This window comes from Histoplasma capsulatum, genomic scaffold (genome assembly GCF_000149585.1).
Source record: "Histoplasma capsulatum NAm1 scaffold_3 genomic scaffold, whole genome shotgun sequence".
NCBI classification, from domain to species: Eukaryota; Fungi; Ascomycota; class Eurotiomycetes; order Onygenales; family Ajellomycetaceae; genus Histoplasma; species Histoplasma mississippiense.
In genome coordinates this window covers 44,503-59,301 of record NW_001813980.1, presented here as the reverse complement: position 1 = coordinate 59,301, position 14,799 = coordinate 44,503, and the positions used below count along the sequence as shown (strand labels likewise).

Genomic DNA, 14,799 nt, shown 5'->3' with positions numbered 1-14,799 from the left:
TTTAGCGCGTGAATTCTAGATTCCACTAGTTCTATTTAGGAATAGAAGGGTGCGCGCAAGCGCTTTGTCGCATCGAAGTTTGATCATGTGTGCCGATCATTAGCTGTGCCGCAATGTTAAGTGACCGAGACTGAATTAGCTTCGTGACGCCACCATGGTGCGGAGCTTAAAAGTGATCCTCGTCAAAGAAACAGAAAAAAGAAGAATTGGCTTGCACTCTAAAATGGCTCGCGGCAGTGTTGGCATAACATAAAGGTGACTGAATCATGTTTTGATGGTGTTACTTCACTCACATAACTCTACTGATCTACCTCTCCACACTCTTACCTTGACACTTGAAACCATGAGTGGTAAGCATTAGCCAATTGAGCTGCGTTTCATTCTTATAGCTAATGCATCACAGATACCCACTCTCTGTCAAACAAGCTCTCCAACATCAAGAGATGTTATCTTGATATTGAGAATCAAAAAACCGTTCTACAGGAAGAAAATAACAAGGTCTTAAGAACACTCAGTTTAGCGGAAAGAGGCTGTCTTAACCAGATCAGAGAGGTGGAAGCGCATCTCAGAGCTTTGGAGAGAAAGTATGACCAGATTAAAGCTGAGAACATCTTTCTTCTGAGAGAGATCAAGCGTCTTGTCGACGCTGCACCACTGTCAGAAGGCAAAGGAGATCCCGCTGCCAATGAGATGTTTACCAAAGTTTAGTTCTTGAAAGAGGCATGTATTTTAGGCTGATGCAGTATTTTAATGATATGATTAAATAACCTTGTCTTATTGTGTGTTCTGCCAGTTACAGGGGTGTGATGGAAGAACCACATAAGCCAGATGGACTGGCCTAAAACCCCCTCACCATAACAGTAATTTTTCGAGGGCGTGTTTGCCTGACTGGTAGGAGTGTTAAGGTAAATTCCACCGTGAACTGGCTCGTTTGATTTTCACACCCAAATATCGCGTAGAATCCCCCCTTGATCTCGTACTTTTAAATATATAAAACGAATTGGTAGCGTTTTCGGGCTGAACCGGCCCTGTCGGTCTATTGTATGTCTGCTAGCTACGTTGGTCTGACAAATACACAATGCCATCACCTCTACCCTCCCTGTGATTGATTGGTGCGCTTCATATCTATGACAGGTTGATACCCCTGCTCCATGACGCGCTGAACCATTTCCTTCTCCTCCTGAACCAGGGTGCAGCAAGGGCAGCAGATAGCTCCACACCAATCACCGATGCAAGTTCCCTCGATGTTAAACCGGCTACGCATGCTCGTACGTTTAATCGCCTGGAGAATGCCTTGGAATCCGCAGAGAGAAAGACAGAACCAACAACAACACTTTCAGAGAACCTTAGTAAATAGGTAAAAGCGAAGAGGGGAGTATGTCACTCACATCGCGGTTGAAGTAACTAAACTGTGCGGGATTGGAGTGCTTGACGCGGCTCTGAGTTTTCCCAAATAGAAAACAGGGACAGAACGAGCCACAGAGACCTGTGTTTAATAGACAATCAATTCATGAACATTAGAAGTCAACATGGAGACTTATACATGTTTTTGTCAGGCCACAATCACACACAGAGTTTGACCATTTAGAGGTAAACGAAGGCTCCTGAGAGACAGACATAGTAGAATTATCCATTAATCAGAAAAGAAACAGTTAACGGACAAGTACTGTAGCAAGATTATAGTTAAACCCTCTAGAGCAAGGAATCGGGATTATATACGATATAAAGTGATAAGAGGAGCTAAGAGAGGTTTAAGAAACGCAAGCTGAAAAGAAGTACTGAGCCAGAAAAAGACACGGCTCAAGAAGAGATATGCAAGCTGAAAACTGAAAAGACGTACAGTAGCGCTCGCAATTGGATTTCCGAATGCAAACTGGTCTTTTTTGCATCACTAGAGCTCCTTTGCTTGGTGATGGATGGTTATGAGCTAACAATATGGGTGCTAGGCTTAAGTTGATGAGCGAGCGCCCTTGCTGGACAGCAGAGACATATCAAGTGAGAAATGGTGATGCTCTGAAATGACGACAAATGACTTTCGATTGCAGAGAGGTCAACAAATAGCTGTTTGGCCTGTATGGAGAGGACCTGAGGAAATTAACTTCAAGGTTGTGAAATCGATAGATGTTAGCTTATATACAACTCAGTGCCACAGGTCTTGTCCTAATACATAATAAAAGCATCACACTCCACACTGCTCAACCCAGAAAATCGTCAAAGGTAGAGCTTATATCCAAGATGCCTTTCAGTCTCTGCCGAGAATCACTTCTGGTGATACTTTTTTAACAGCTTCTGCTTCACCATCAAGCAAGTGTTTCGCAAACAATGTTCAAAGCGAGAGAGCCAGACTTCTCTGACTCTACTTGCGCCATGTTTCTGAAGAAGCTTTTGAAGAGCTATGCAGTCATTCCCCTTTCCACGCCAATATGCCCATTTAAGTGGACCAGCCCCTTTATTATCTTTCAAGTTCACATTAGCTCCTCTCTCAATCATCAGCTTTACCACAGCAAGAGAGCCGCCCTCTGCTGCCCAGCTTAATGGTGATCTTCCGTCCTTGTCCACACGCTCCAACTCAGCACCGCTGTTAAGAAACAATTCCACAACATCAACACGCCCACGCTCAGCTGCCCATGATAGAGCTGTTCTTCCCAGCCGATCGGGCTCGTCAATCTTATCCTTGCCATTCATCATCAACTTTACTATTTCGCTCACTGGGTCTTTGTCAACAGCCAATGAGAGTGATGTTCTCTCTAGAACATTGGCATTTATAGCCTCCCTAAAAATTGATTAGCTTTATTTCAAAGATGAGTACATACAGGTGGGGATGTGATTACTCTCTGCTTGTTAATTTCATTGCCATAACTTTTTATATCATCTTTCGCAGCCGGCGGTATGAAGAGGGGGATTTCTGAGAACTCATTTATAAACTGACTGAGATTTCAGATTTATATGTGACTGAAAAATTGATTTGAGTTGATTTGATGCAAGCTGATAAAGCGTACAAGTCAGAAGTATAAAAGATTTGAAAATAGATGGCAAGCCGATAAAGCGTGCAAGTCAGAAGTATAAATGATCTGAAAATTGATGCAAGCTGGCAAAGTGTGCAAGTAAGAACAGATGCAGAGCGCAAAAGTAGATGCACACTGAAGTATAAGTAGAAACAAAAAGTATAAAGACATCTTCAAGAATCATTGTCATTGTTACTCATTTGATTTTTATTTATTTAAATTATTCTGTTGCACAGCCGCCTATCAGATCAAATGAACAATGCCACCCACGAGAGCAACGACCACGCCACCGGCACCCAAGCTACCCGGGGCAACCACAGCCAACAGGGCCCAAACAGTGCCACCACGCGCTAGCAAGCGGGTCAAACGGAGTGAGGCTGTTGCATCTATAAAGAAGAAGCAAGAGTGGGCCAAACAGCAACAAAGAGAACAAAGAGACAAGTACACTGAGCTTCAAGAGGAAACCAAGAAAGATGAGGCGACCTTGGCCAGTTCATCCGGTGAAGATGTCCCAGACCTTCAAAAACGAATCGAAGAGAAGAAATCTCAGTTGAGCAAGATCGAGGAAAGACAAAAAAAACTTGAAGAGGGTCTGAATGCCGCTGCCAAAGACGCCCGTGAGGCCGAAGAGTCCAATACTGCCTTCTGGAATCTACCTGAGGATTACATGGACGTGGATCCAACTCCACCACCGCCCTCTACTCCACCACCTCAATCACCCATTATTAAAGTCGAGCCACGAAATGATGATGATGATGATGATGATGATGATGATGATGATGATGATGATGATGATGATGATGTATTGGTGGATTTTGAAAGTCTGGAGGATGAAGCCGTAGGCGAACCAGTTGCATATAGGCAAAAGGGCCGGGCCATGCAGGCAATTTATCAGATAGGACCCCGAAAGGCTGCAAGATATGAGATGCGACCAGTTGCCTCGGATTTTGGAGCGATCGCAAAATCTAAGGGGCTGCCTCTGATATCTCATCCTGGCAACAGAAATCTTACCAGGCGCTATCCACCAGGGGATGAAAAACAGGAAAAGTACAGATATGGGAGTGGCAACGTGAAGGGGATCACTGGTGTTGTCGTTGCCGAAGTGAAGTTGAAGGGAGAAAAGCCAAGGGACCCTGACACATATGTTCAAATCCGCTGGAAAGACATTGATCAGGAACACCCCGTTTTGACCTGGGAAGCAAAAAGCGACCTCATCCGTATCTTCGGCAAACGTGGACTCAACAATAAGATCAAGACGGCGTGGGAACGACAAGAAAGCCGGCATGTGCAATGGGTCAGGAAACAGGACAGCCCAGACAGAAGCCCGACTCCATTCCCGCTAGACTTGGTAGAGGAGTACAGACAGAGGCAGGCAAGTGCTCCTCCCATCAAGACAGAGGAACAGGAAGACAGCCCAGAGCCGGCGGTGAATAAAACAACTAAAACCGATGGAGAAAAGAAGTCAAATGATAAGGAATTGGACAAGGAAAAGACATTCTCTGTAAACACCTACATTCATAACATGTGCCAGGCGGAAGGTCTCAACCCGCAGAGCCTGAGTATGAGCAAGAGGGCAGAGATAATGGCGGCCTACACAGTTTATAAGAAAGAGATGGAACAGCAAGGTTGGAAAGACATTACAGGAGAAGCTGCATAAATGCAGACAGGAAATTGTGAAGTTCAACACTTCATCTGATGGTAACTTGCAACTGTAGTTTTTCATAGTTATTGTGGTTCAACACCAGTTTAATAGTTATACCAGAATGTCAATATCAATGATGTTTCTATCTTCAATAAGGCTAGTACCTGAGCTATTTTTCCGGCTCCCATATCATTGACACTACATGACAACTCCCCCTTTTCTCCACTGCTAAATCCGCGTCTTTAATTTTTCGTGGCACGGTTTTCGGCGCGCTTGATTGTGCTGGCATTGGCTGCCTCGATCATCAACTGCCGTTCCTGATCTGGGATTTGATCGATAATCTCTTGTGTTTTGATGAGATCAGAGAGGTTCTTCTTCAACTGTTCTGTCTCTTCTGCTGTCGGAACCGTGTCGGTTTGGAAGATGATTGGGAGGTCCCTGCTGGAGTCGCTCATGAAGGATGGAACTCTTTCGAGCGAATCGTGGTTGGCTGCATAAAACGAGTAGATGGAACCCAGGGTATCACGAGCTTTCTTGGCTTTATCATCGCCGCCGGCCGCTGGAGTCTCGGCACTGGATTTGCTAGGCTTGTCACTCATAATGGGACTAGCGTCTGGGAGCAAACGTGAAGTAGGAGACTGGTAAAACTTGTTGATGTCGATGATGCGCTGTAGAAGCTGCCTGGAGGAAAGAATGCCCTATATATAAGCACTTCTGGAGGGGCTCATGGCGGTAAAGTCATCTTGATGCGACAGGTGTGTTGACTAGCGTTATTCCTAGGAACGGGTATCAACCTGCATTGTTTTCCCGTCCGACTCCGGGCGGGGGAAGAAACTGCCTAGGGCGCGAAGCGAAACAAGGTGCTAGCCACACAACGGCCAAGCAGGATTGGCTGGAACACAGCGGCAACTCACTTGGCGCCAAGCAATGGCTTTGCTCTCCCCAACCCAAGTTTTGAAAGGGGTTTCTCGAGTTGTATCTTGTGAAGGTTTGGGATAAGTTGTTGCGCATTGAGTACAGGGTAAGTGCTCCCGCTTATTTCCGGGGTTCTTTATCTTCTTTGTATTCAGTTCACCATTTCACTCGGTCCAACATCTGCCAGACAAATCCCGCAAGCGGTTAGACCAAAATTACATCCACGAGGTTCCCTTTCGACGACGGAATACTTGCCTTCACGATGCACTGGGATAAGTTGGCGGAGAAAAAATCGCAAAGTCTATATGCTGCCTGGTTGAACTATCTTCTCCAACAATCCCCAGCCTTGCCTCTCGAGCTTGCCTCCAGGCTTCGTCGTGGTTTTCGAGCAACCAGAGCTTCAGATTTCACAACTGGCGCATTCAATATGTGCTGTACTGTCACCTTTGAAGACGGTTTCAATGCTCTTGTTAGATTTCCCATCCTGGGCCGAAGCCGCTTCCGCTGTGAAAAAACTAGCGATGAGACCTCAGTGATGGCCTTTATTGCTCGGTTCACATCTATCCCCGTCCCAACTGTCCTTGGCGTAGGAACATGGAGTGGCGGTCCTTATATCATTACAACAGTTATTGAGGGCACTTTGCTTTCGAAACGCCTACGAGATCCCTCTGTGTTGGCGCCAAGCCTGAATCCGGATGTCTCCGAGTCGGATTTGAAGATTGCCTACTCTGGAATGGCTCGCATTGTGCTAGAGCTCTCCAAGCCGGTATTCAAATACATTGGAGGGTTGAAACACGACTCTGGGGTGTGGAGGGTTGCAAAGCGGCCTTTGACGCTCGGAATGAACGAGCTTATACGAGTTGGAAATTTCCCTCCCAACGAATTTGTCGATTACAACCACACCTTTGAAAGCGCCTCCAAGTATTTCCAACAATTAGCAGAGCAACAGTTTCTGCACCTCAAATACCAACGCAATGATGCCATCACCGATGAGGACGACTGCCGGAAGAAATATGTGGCACGCTGTCTTTTCCGGCATATAGCACAACGGGTCCCAGTACAGCATGGCCGATACCACGTCTACTGCGATGATTTGCGCCCATCGAATGTCCTGGTCACGGAGTCTGATTTGAGGGTTAATGGTGTCATTGACTGGGAGTATACATATGTCGCCCCCGCTGAATTTACATACAGTGCTCCATGGTGGCTCCTATTTGAAAGCCCCGAGGCTTGGGACCTGGATAATTTTATGGATCGATACCGCCCTCGCCTTGAACTATTTCTTAAGGAGCTCCGTGTCCATGAAGACGAACAGATTTGCCAAGGTAGTCTAAAGGAATCACAGCGTCTTTCAGAAAGGATGGCCCTCTCTATCAAAGATGGGCTCTTTTGGTTTTGTCTTGCAGCCAGGAATAGCTTCATGTTTGATGAGATCTATTGGACATTTCTCGACGAACAATACTTTGGGCCTCTGAGCTCGCTTGATGATCGGCTTTCCCATTTAACACAAGATGAGCGGGACCAGATGGAGGATTTTGTTCGGGCAAAAATGCAGCAGATAGAGGAAAGGAGGTTGGATGAACATCAAACATTTGATCAAGTTCTTAAGTTATAGTCTAGGAAATTGACAAGAACTAAGATATTATTGCGACTGCAGATAGCTCTGTATGCAGCTACTTTGTCAAGAGTGGCAGAACGAATAGATAACGCCCAGAAACGCCTGATTTGTGGCCTTCTGTCCCGGTTCTCTCGGATGTCGGTTGATCTAATCCATCCCCAGCCTGCCTGGAGGGGATTCTTGGTTTAGGAGGTTCAACATAGTTACTGTAATAGCATAATGAGTCATTTTCCACTTGTTTTCGCATTTGCTTGTCTAATTGAATTTGGCGTGAAGAAAGATTATGCCACTCAACTTGAAGCAAGGAACTCTTAACCGCCATAACGGGTGGGTCAAAAAAAGGGATGGCTACGTTGTGGATATGAATGCTTGGCAGTGTCTTTCCGCCCTTTCAGTCTTGCTCGGGAATTTTTGATTTTTTTCTGCTCTGTACTGTTGACATTGGGATTATAGACCAGTAGATGAGCTAGGCCCAACAGTAACTGTGAGAAGCGAGAATGACATCCATCACTTAACTTCATAGGAAACCCGCCCGAATTTTATAAGCTCCTCGGTTTGATCACGGGACTTTTACCTGGCGCATCTTCCTTGGTGTGGTGTGGTTAAATTAAGCTTTTGCCTTGGCGAACCGTTGACAGCTGCGGTGACGGTCGTGGCGTTGCCTAGCGGATCGCCCTTACGCACGTGCTCTAGAACTTGATTAAAAGTGTCCTCAGCCTGCCACTATCAGGACCGTTTCGTACTTCCCAGCAGGATAGATGATTGGAAGGTGCCATGCAGGCGCATCCTGTAGCTCCTTGGCCAACCCTTGTCTCCCGTTTCATTATACCAGAGCGCCAATATCAATGATGCTTTCCACCTTCAATTTCTTCACGCCGTTTTCCTTGCATAACTGAATCCAGCGGCTAAACAAATTCAATTAGCCAATAATAAAGACTGTGTAAACAGGCTTTGTAGGTGAATCCAGCAGCATAAAACTGAATAGGCAGCTCTTACCGATGCTAGGCGATATCCATACCCTCCACCCGGATATCAGATTCTGCTAGATTGCAAATCATTGCTGCCATTTGACTTTGGTCCTGGAGGATCCGGTACGTTCCCAGCTAAGTCATTCTCCTCCCCGCTGCAACTGTCATCACTCTCAACATGTTGACGTTCCTTTTCGCATTCGCGCCGGTAGGCCTGAAGGCGCATGAGGCTCTCATTGGCTTTAGTTATGACATCGACATCGTTGGAGGTTAAAAGTTTCTTGAGCACCGCTTCTGTTTCGTCCATGGTGCATTCTTTGAGTATTCTGGCATCCTCGACCTTGCTCTTAGAATATTCAATTCAAGCGTTTGATAGATGTCTTGAAGTCTAGTGATGTCGCTGTCGTCGCGGCCGGCGTCGCATATTTCGTAGGACAATCGGTCTAGTGCATTTCCAAGGTTCTTTTCAAACAACTTCGAGTGTTCCATGTCGCCTATCCTGTCGTTCATGGCTGCGATAAGCAGGGAGGTACACAAGGAGGTAGGGACATCCATTTGAGGCTGTCTAAACACTTTAGGATGTATAGCAGCCGTTTCGAGTTGGGTGGCATAATGTGTAGGTCTAAATTTCTTCCCGGCGTTTTCCTCTAATAACTGAATCCAGCGGCCGTACTAAAAAAATTCAATTAGCTAAGCAAATACGAAACAAAGTGGAAATGATCAGGCTTTGTAGGTGAATCGAGCAGCATAAAACTGAATAGACGGCTCTTACCGATGCCAGACGATATCCATACCATAGACAGCGCTCGTTGCGGGCTGATTGAGTGCTGGGCATGTCTATGCCACCGCTGTGGTCCTCCATGGTAGCATTTGTGAAGAAATCAGGTGGATATACTATTTGTGACCATATCTGGCTTCGAAAGAGGAAATCCTCTGGTAATTGGGGGAATTCCGTTTCAGTTGGGATCGGGAAGTTGACACTTTCAAGCCGGGATTCGCTGACAGATTCGCGGCTTAACATGTTCAGAAAGATAGTGATCTTTGTCCACGGAATTTCCCCTTCCACATACGCCATCGATTCCGGAATCAATGCCAGGCTCAAAATAAACGCCAGGGAAAGGTGGACATAAGGAAAAATATTTTCGCCCCGGGCACGCTGAAGAACAAAAGAGAGGGTATGAAAATTTAGATATGTGCTGTAAGTAAGTTTCTCCAAGGGGGTAGAGAAAGTTGCAGCGTCAGAAGGAATGCCATCTTTCAGAGTGTTTTGCGAAGGTTCTGAAGGGAGCTGGAGCCAGTACTGTTCAGCGTGCTGTAACCTAGCCTCCCAGCTCAGCTTTTGAGAGTCTATAAACATTCTTGTAAGAGTGCCATCCTCCTCGCCATATTGTAACATTGCAGCGATGTTGGGGATTCCCACGCAGATTGTTGATTCCCCGAATTTGAAAGTCCGTTGCTCAATCTCGGTGTCAAAAAGGGCAATGTACTTGTTCACATACTCAATGAACTTGTGGATTGAACCACCGCGAAGAAGCATAGCATGCGAGCCCACAAACCAAGATGGTAAGTCTGGCGGGGTGACATTCTGCTTCTGAATTGAGTCCAATGCCATGTTAAAGGCAGACTCAACGGAGCTCTTTGACCTTTCGTATCGTTTGGTTGCCATAAGAGACCTGGAGTAACAGAACAATTGCCCACCCATGTTGGGTTTTGAAAGATTACCAAGTCGGTGGTAGAGACTTCCCTTTCCAGGGTTCTCATCAAGGGCCTTGTGATACCAACTCGATGAAATTTCATTCCAGGTCTCCCTCTCATCAGAATCCGTATCCTCAAGACACATCATGTAGCTGGTCAGGTCACCAAGACATTCAAGCCACAAATTTTTTAATCCGGGGACCATATCTATAAGCAGCGTCAATAGGCCGTACGCATAGTAGATGAAGGAAATCATGTAATCATGACTGTCCGGTCGTCGAGCTTTCATGATTTTTAGCAAGGCATAGATTCCTTGGTGCAGCATGCGTGACGGCATGTTATATTTAACAGGAATCTCCAAAATTTCTCCGTTGGTGATTGGATGTTGCGTACATATGAGTAAATCATAGTGGTGATCAATGAGGCTTCGATGCCATTTGACCAGATTGATCCACTGGTTTTCACTCAACTTTCCAACACATGAGATATTTGCATCTTCTGCAAGACATCCCATTTCGGTTGTCAAAATAACATCGTATATTCTGGCAGCTTCTGACGTCAATATCTCGAATGGCAACTCCTCAACATCATAATGGTGAATCATGATAGTTGTTTCTGGTGGTTCGGGGTCATGCGGAACGCCCAATGAGGCAGTTTTAAATTTCAAAACATCCTCCAACTGAGGTGAGACATATGGGTCTGGCACCCAACCATCAGGAAATAGGGTGCTAGATACTGTGGCAGGAGCAGGGGTAATTTGAACCGGAGTGGGAGTGGGAAGGAACCCCGGCGTCGCTGGAGCATCCGGGTTTGATATTGTAAAATCATAGTGTGTTCGCAGATGTTCAGTGTTTCCAGTTTGAATATGAGAACCACCCCAGGGCTGGTTTTCACCAGAGGCATTGCCATGTGAATAGCCCACTGAAATTCGACGCTCCTCATCTTCGACGACAGCGGCGGACCGTTTCTTGCCTGTTGGGGTGGAAGGCGCTGGGTTTCTCAAGGTGTTCCTGGCAGACAGTTTTTAGATGTATGTTCATATTGTCTTTTCGTGCAAACAACTTACACCGAGCATTCATATCTTTTTTCAGCGCGTTCATGGGGGCAGCAGGTTGCATCCACAGTTGTCATTTGCTCCTGCGCGCATTATATCAGCCAGAAGTATGACCCATAAGCTGGAGAAATCTTACCCTGTGTGGAAAATTGATCTGGCCTTGGGTTATTGATGGAGGCTGAGATATCTTCTCTGTTGATGCAACGGCAGCAATCACTTTCCTCTCTCCCTCATCTGGAGGATTCAAAAGCGATCGGACATCCATTCTCAACAATTTGTCACTGTCCTGGCAAAGAATAGCGAGAACTGGGTTCACTGGAGCAGGGTCAATCGCGGTTCGTGTGCTAAAGAGCACTGGCTCTTGCTTTGTCACTGGAGAAATATTTTGATCAACTGGACAGATAACCACACGGCGGCTATTACAACTAAAGATAAAAGGTAGGGTAAAACTAGAGAACAGCTAAAAAGTCTTTTGGAACGGGGCTGAGGAGATGGTTGAGATTGGTCACTTGTTTTGGATCCTGTGATTCCATGCCAGCTAGCATTGTGTATGCACAGAATAAGAGATGAGGGAAGAGTGGAAGCAAGGCCTCTCTTTATGGAGTCTAGCGAGAGACACAACAAGGTCCAGAATGCAAGCCAGATCTTCGCTTCGCCCAACCCAACTGGGAATCAATATGTTCATGGCCATCCATACCCAATAGGCTATGAATATATAGAAGGGCTGAGGGCATTGACCATATTTACATGCGCCAGTAACATTTTCACCAAGCTGGCCATCTATGATTATACAGCCAAACCCGGACTGTATAATCCCCAAAGCAAAGAATTCGTGGCACAACAACTGCAGCTGGATCACACTGGTAGTCTCTCAATCATTGGTCTGGTTGAGTTTAGCAATCAGGCAAATTATGAGAGAAGCCGTTTTTGCAGCCCAAACCTACCAAACCCGGAATCCTTTTAGAACCTATATTTTAAAATCTCTTTCTGCTGGGGCCAGTGCCTGGTGCACGCCTGGCGCATGCGCATAACAAGGCAGCCGAGTTCATGCAGGCCTGAATGACAAGATCCCTTCTCATGTTTGGTGCAGGGGAATTTTCCGTCGTTTGATTCTAGCGGTGCATGCATGTAACAGGGCGCATGTGCAAGGCAAAAGATCATGCAGCTACGGGAACAACTTCCTCCTGTGGGTAACAAGTGTGGATGGCCGAGGCAAGGGGGCTAGTGATGATTGTCAAAACAAGCGAGAGACAAAAATTTGGCTTGGTACTTGGTGCAGGGGACGGATATGTACACGCTATTGTGTATCCACAATAACTGGGGAACTTTTCACCGCTGGAATCGAGAGATGGGCTCTCATTGTGGCTTGTATGGGTCTAGCGCTGGGAAACTATACACCGCTGACGGAAGATTCCCTTGCACCAAGCATGAGGAGGATATAGGCAGCTTCTAAAAGGATTCCGGGTTTGGTAGGATTTTAATGACCTTGTCATTATTTTAAGCTCAAAATACGCGTAGCCATTCTTTATAAGTCAGGAGGATAAGTGCAGCAAGCGGACCATATGCAGCAAGGCGGTACAAGCCATCACTTGCGATGGGAGCCCTTAATTCCAGCTGTGTATAGTTCAGAATCTGACATAGCTGAGGTTTTCAGCATCCGGAATTTACTATTTCTTATTGGCACAAACAAGGATGATTCTATTTTTGGGTAACCAATCATTTTTCTTTGATTTAACAAAATTATCAACCAGGAAACTCCGGGTGCAAGTATTCATTTGGCGCAAAGCAAGGATTTTCTATTTTGACCAATCATTTTTCTTTGATTTTAACAAAGTATCAACCAGGAACAAACATCCCAATTGCGCCTGATATTTACGAAACAATATAGAATTCAAAAGATTGTCCGGCATCATTTGTAGCTCGCCTAGCTAGAACAACCAACTTCACCAGAAATCACTTGCCTCTGACATTTTCGACCGTTTCTGTTGGCTTAAATCGCTAACCCTCAGTCTTTTACCCAACCGCCTCTCAGGCAGCGGTAGGCGAGAGACATCGCTGTCTTTGATTTCAGGGGACGGAGCCGGGTCTCTGTTGGGTCGTAAAGGGAGGATAATGCGGTCCAGTTCGTCTGCTGCGCCCTCAGAAGAGATCCGCTTTTCCCGGTACAGTGGCGATCTGCTGAGCTCAGCAGCATGATTCTCAAAATCCGTCCTGGCATAGAAATCGTCCTCCAGCTGGGGGGCGACCGCATGGACCCCAATACATGTGCAGATTAGGATCACGTTCGCAGCGAGAGAAAAATCATCACTTTTGGGTACACCAGGCGCTATATCACCAGCGAGCCTTCTCAGTTCTCTCATCAGAGCTGTGTACTGTTCCTTCACCATCTCTCCTGTTAATCTGATGCCTTCAAATGCCTCGAGGTCCTCTAAAGTAAGCGCGATATCAAGGTAATTGTCATCAGAAAGATCATCGGATTAATTGCAGGTTTTTTCCCAGTTGGTTGGCTGCCAGTTCATAATATCCAGCTGCCGTCTGAGGCGGTGGGCTGTGATTGAAGGCTGGGACTCAAGAAGAACAATGCATAGATGCAGAAGACTTTGGTGGACAGTAGGCCTTCCGGTCTATTGGAAACGGTGAGCGGAGAGGAGCAGCAGGTGAAATGGAAGTACCTACCAGGGTTGATGTTGCAGCATCGTCATTTGCCGTCAGACGCGCCAGGTTCTCGTCCAGTTCCCCTATCCCCTGCTTGTATCGTCCCTTGATGTACATCAAATCACCCCGAAGACGGAGCAGGTCATATGGCCCTTTAGATGGTTTAGCCATATCGAATGCCCATTTGATCATTTCCATCCTGCCTAGACAATCCCCGAGAAGACAGAGGAGGGAGTCGAGCGCCCAGCTCTTGGGGTGTTGGATGTTCTCCGTTTGTTGTTCGTGGGTGACGTTTCCCATGCTATCTCTGAGGATATGCAGACAATTCTTCAACTGCTTTAGGGCCTTCTCTACTTCTGCCTCCTTAGTCGTTTGAAGAAGGCATTGGAGCCCAGACTCGAATGCCTCGGCAAATTTCAACCATTCGGTCTTCACGATTTCCAGATACTCGATCATCACTGCATCGCAACGGTCACAGACGGCTGTAAATTCTCCTGCGAGCTCTTCGTTATTTATAATCTCCAGATATGCTTGTTCAACAACTTGAGGTGCTTTCCGAGAAGCAGCTGCAGCGTGGAGAAAGCCTTGCTCATCGCTGAGCCCTTTCAAAGAAATGTCTTGGACTCCGGAGACATTCGGCTTCTTGTTGGAGGTGATAAACAAATACTCTTTCCAACGAAACACATGGGCTCCATAGGCATACTGAGGGGATAGCCCAGTGCGAGGAATCACGGAGGGTTCCGGATCGTGAATGCGGTAGACATGGACTGTAGCTGCCATTACGGTACCTGATAGATTTGTGAGCAAACCTTGATACCTGCATTGCGGTGTGTAAGGGATTCTTTACCTATCTTCTATAATGCCAATGATGTTTTATGTGCGTGCCTCAGAAAAACTTCGTAGGAATAAAGGTTTGGTTGAATGATCCAGGGCAGACACACTGGGCAATCAAGCATTCTTATACCATACCAATCCGCCCACTCTTGCTTACAAGGAAAACGGAGAAGGGGAAAAAAAGAAAAAAAAAGTGTGATTAAACAATCTATTGGAATGGCTGCCCCTGCCATAGTTTTATATGCCTTGCCTTCAGCCCCTAGTCTGCGCTAATGGCCTACAGTACATGTACCAGTTATGGGATCAGTGCATGCAACCAGCGTGTAAATAGGATGCGTCTCATTTTGAGCAGCTCACCCCTCGATTCTTCGTGTTCTCCCGCCAGCAATGAGGCGTTATATGGGTCCCGGCGT

General features: G+C 46.3%; 8 protein-coding genes across 8 annotated transcripts; 3 read left to right on the top strand and 5 right to left on the bottom strand.

Moving 5' to 3' along the window:
• Nucleotides 1-343: 343 nt before the first annotated feature.
• Nucleotides 344-708, top strand: HCAG_03145 (predicted protein; the record flags this gene model as incomplete). Its single annotated transcript, XM_001540998.1, has 2 exons — nucleotides 344-350; nucleotides 404-708. 2 exons carry the CDS (start codon nucleotides 344-346, stop codon nucleotides 706-708), a joined length of 312 nt encoding a protein of 103 aa, XP_001541048.1.
• Nucleotides 709-1,090: 382 nt separating this feature from the next.
• HCAG_03144 (predicted protein) lies at nucleotides 1,091-1,264 on the bottom strand (the record flags this gene model as incomplete). Its single annotated transcript, XM_001540997.1, has 1 exon — nucleotides 1,091-1,264. The coding sequence occupies one exon, from the start codon at nucleotides 1,262-1,264 to the stop codon at nucleotides 1,091-1,093; it is 174 nt and encodes a 57-aa protein (XP_001541047.1).
• A 995-nt stretch (nucleotides 1,265-2,259) lies between these two features.
• On the bottom strand, nucleotides 2,260-2,851 carry HCAG_03143 (predicted protein; the record flags this gene model as incomplete). Its single annotated transcript, XM_001540996.1, has 2 exons — nucleotides 2,260-2,773; nucleotides 2,832-2,851. The coding sequence occupies 2 exons, from the start codon at nucleotides 2,849-2,851 to the stop codon at nucleotides 2,260-2,262; spliced, it is 534 nt and encodes a 177-aa protein (XP_001541046.1).
• A 413-nt stretch (nucleotides 2,852-3,264) lies between these two features.
• Nucleotides 3,265-4,610, top strand: HCAG_03142 (predicted protein; the record flags this gene model as incomplete). Its single annotated transcript, XM_001540995.1, has 2 exons — nucleotides 3,265-4,506; nucleotides 4,560-4,610. 2 exons carry the CDS (start codon nucleotides 3,265-3,267, stop codon nucleotides 4,608-4,610), a joined length of 1,293 nt encoding a protein of 430 aa, XP_001541045.1.
• A 279-nt stretch (nucleotides 4,611-4,889) lies between these two features.
• On the bottom strand, nucleotides 4,890-5,246 carry HCAG_03141 (predicted protein; the record flags this gene model as incomplete). Its single annotated transcript, XM_001540994.1, has 1 exon — nucleotides 4,890-5,246. One exon carries the CDS (start codon nucleotides 5,244-5,246, stop codon nucleotides 4,890-4,892), a length of 357 nt encoding a protein of 118 aa, XP_001541044.1.
• A 578-nt stretch (nucleotides 5,247-5,824) lies between these two features.
• Nucleotides 5,825-7,177, top strand: HCAG_03140 (predicted protein; the record flags this gene model as incomplete). The annotated part of the gene is made up of 1 exon (XM_001540993.1): nucleotides 5,825-7,177. One exon carries the CDS (start codon nucleotides 5,825-5,827, stop codon nucleotides 7,175-7,177), a length of 1,353 nt encoding a protein of 450 aa, XP_001541043.1.
• A 573-nt stretch (nucleotides 7,178-7,750) lies between these two features.
• HCAG_03139 (predicted protein) lies at nucleotides 7,751-11,162 on the bottom strand (the record flags this gene model as incomplete). The annotated part of the gene is made up of 6 exons (XM_001540992.1): nucleotides 7,751-7,855; nucleotides 8,010-8,085; nucleotides 8,438-8,820; nucleotides 8,921-10,853; nucleotides 10,910-10,980; nucleotides 11,034-11,162. The coding sequence occupies 6 exons, from the start codon at nucleotides 11,160-11,162 to the stop codon at nucleotides 7,751-7,753; spliced, it is 2,697 nt and encodes an 898-aa protein (XP_001541042.1).
• A 1,678-nt stretch (nucleotides 11,163-12,840) lies between these two features.
• HCAG_03138 (predicted protein) lies at nucleotides 12,841-14,332 on the bottom strand (the record flags this gene model as incomplete). Its single annotated transcript, XM_001540991.1, has 2 exons — nucleotides 12,841-13,325; nucleotides 13,570-14,332. The coding sequence occupies 2 exons, from the start codon at nucleotides 14,330-14,332 to the stop codon at nucleotides 12,841-12,843; spliced, it is 1,248 nt and encodes a 415-aa protein (XP_001541041.1).
• Nucleotides 14,333-14,799: the final 467 nt, after the last annotated feature.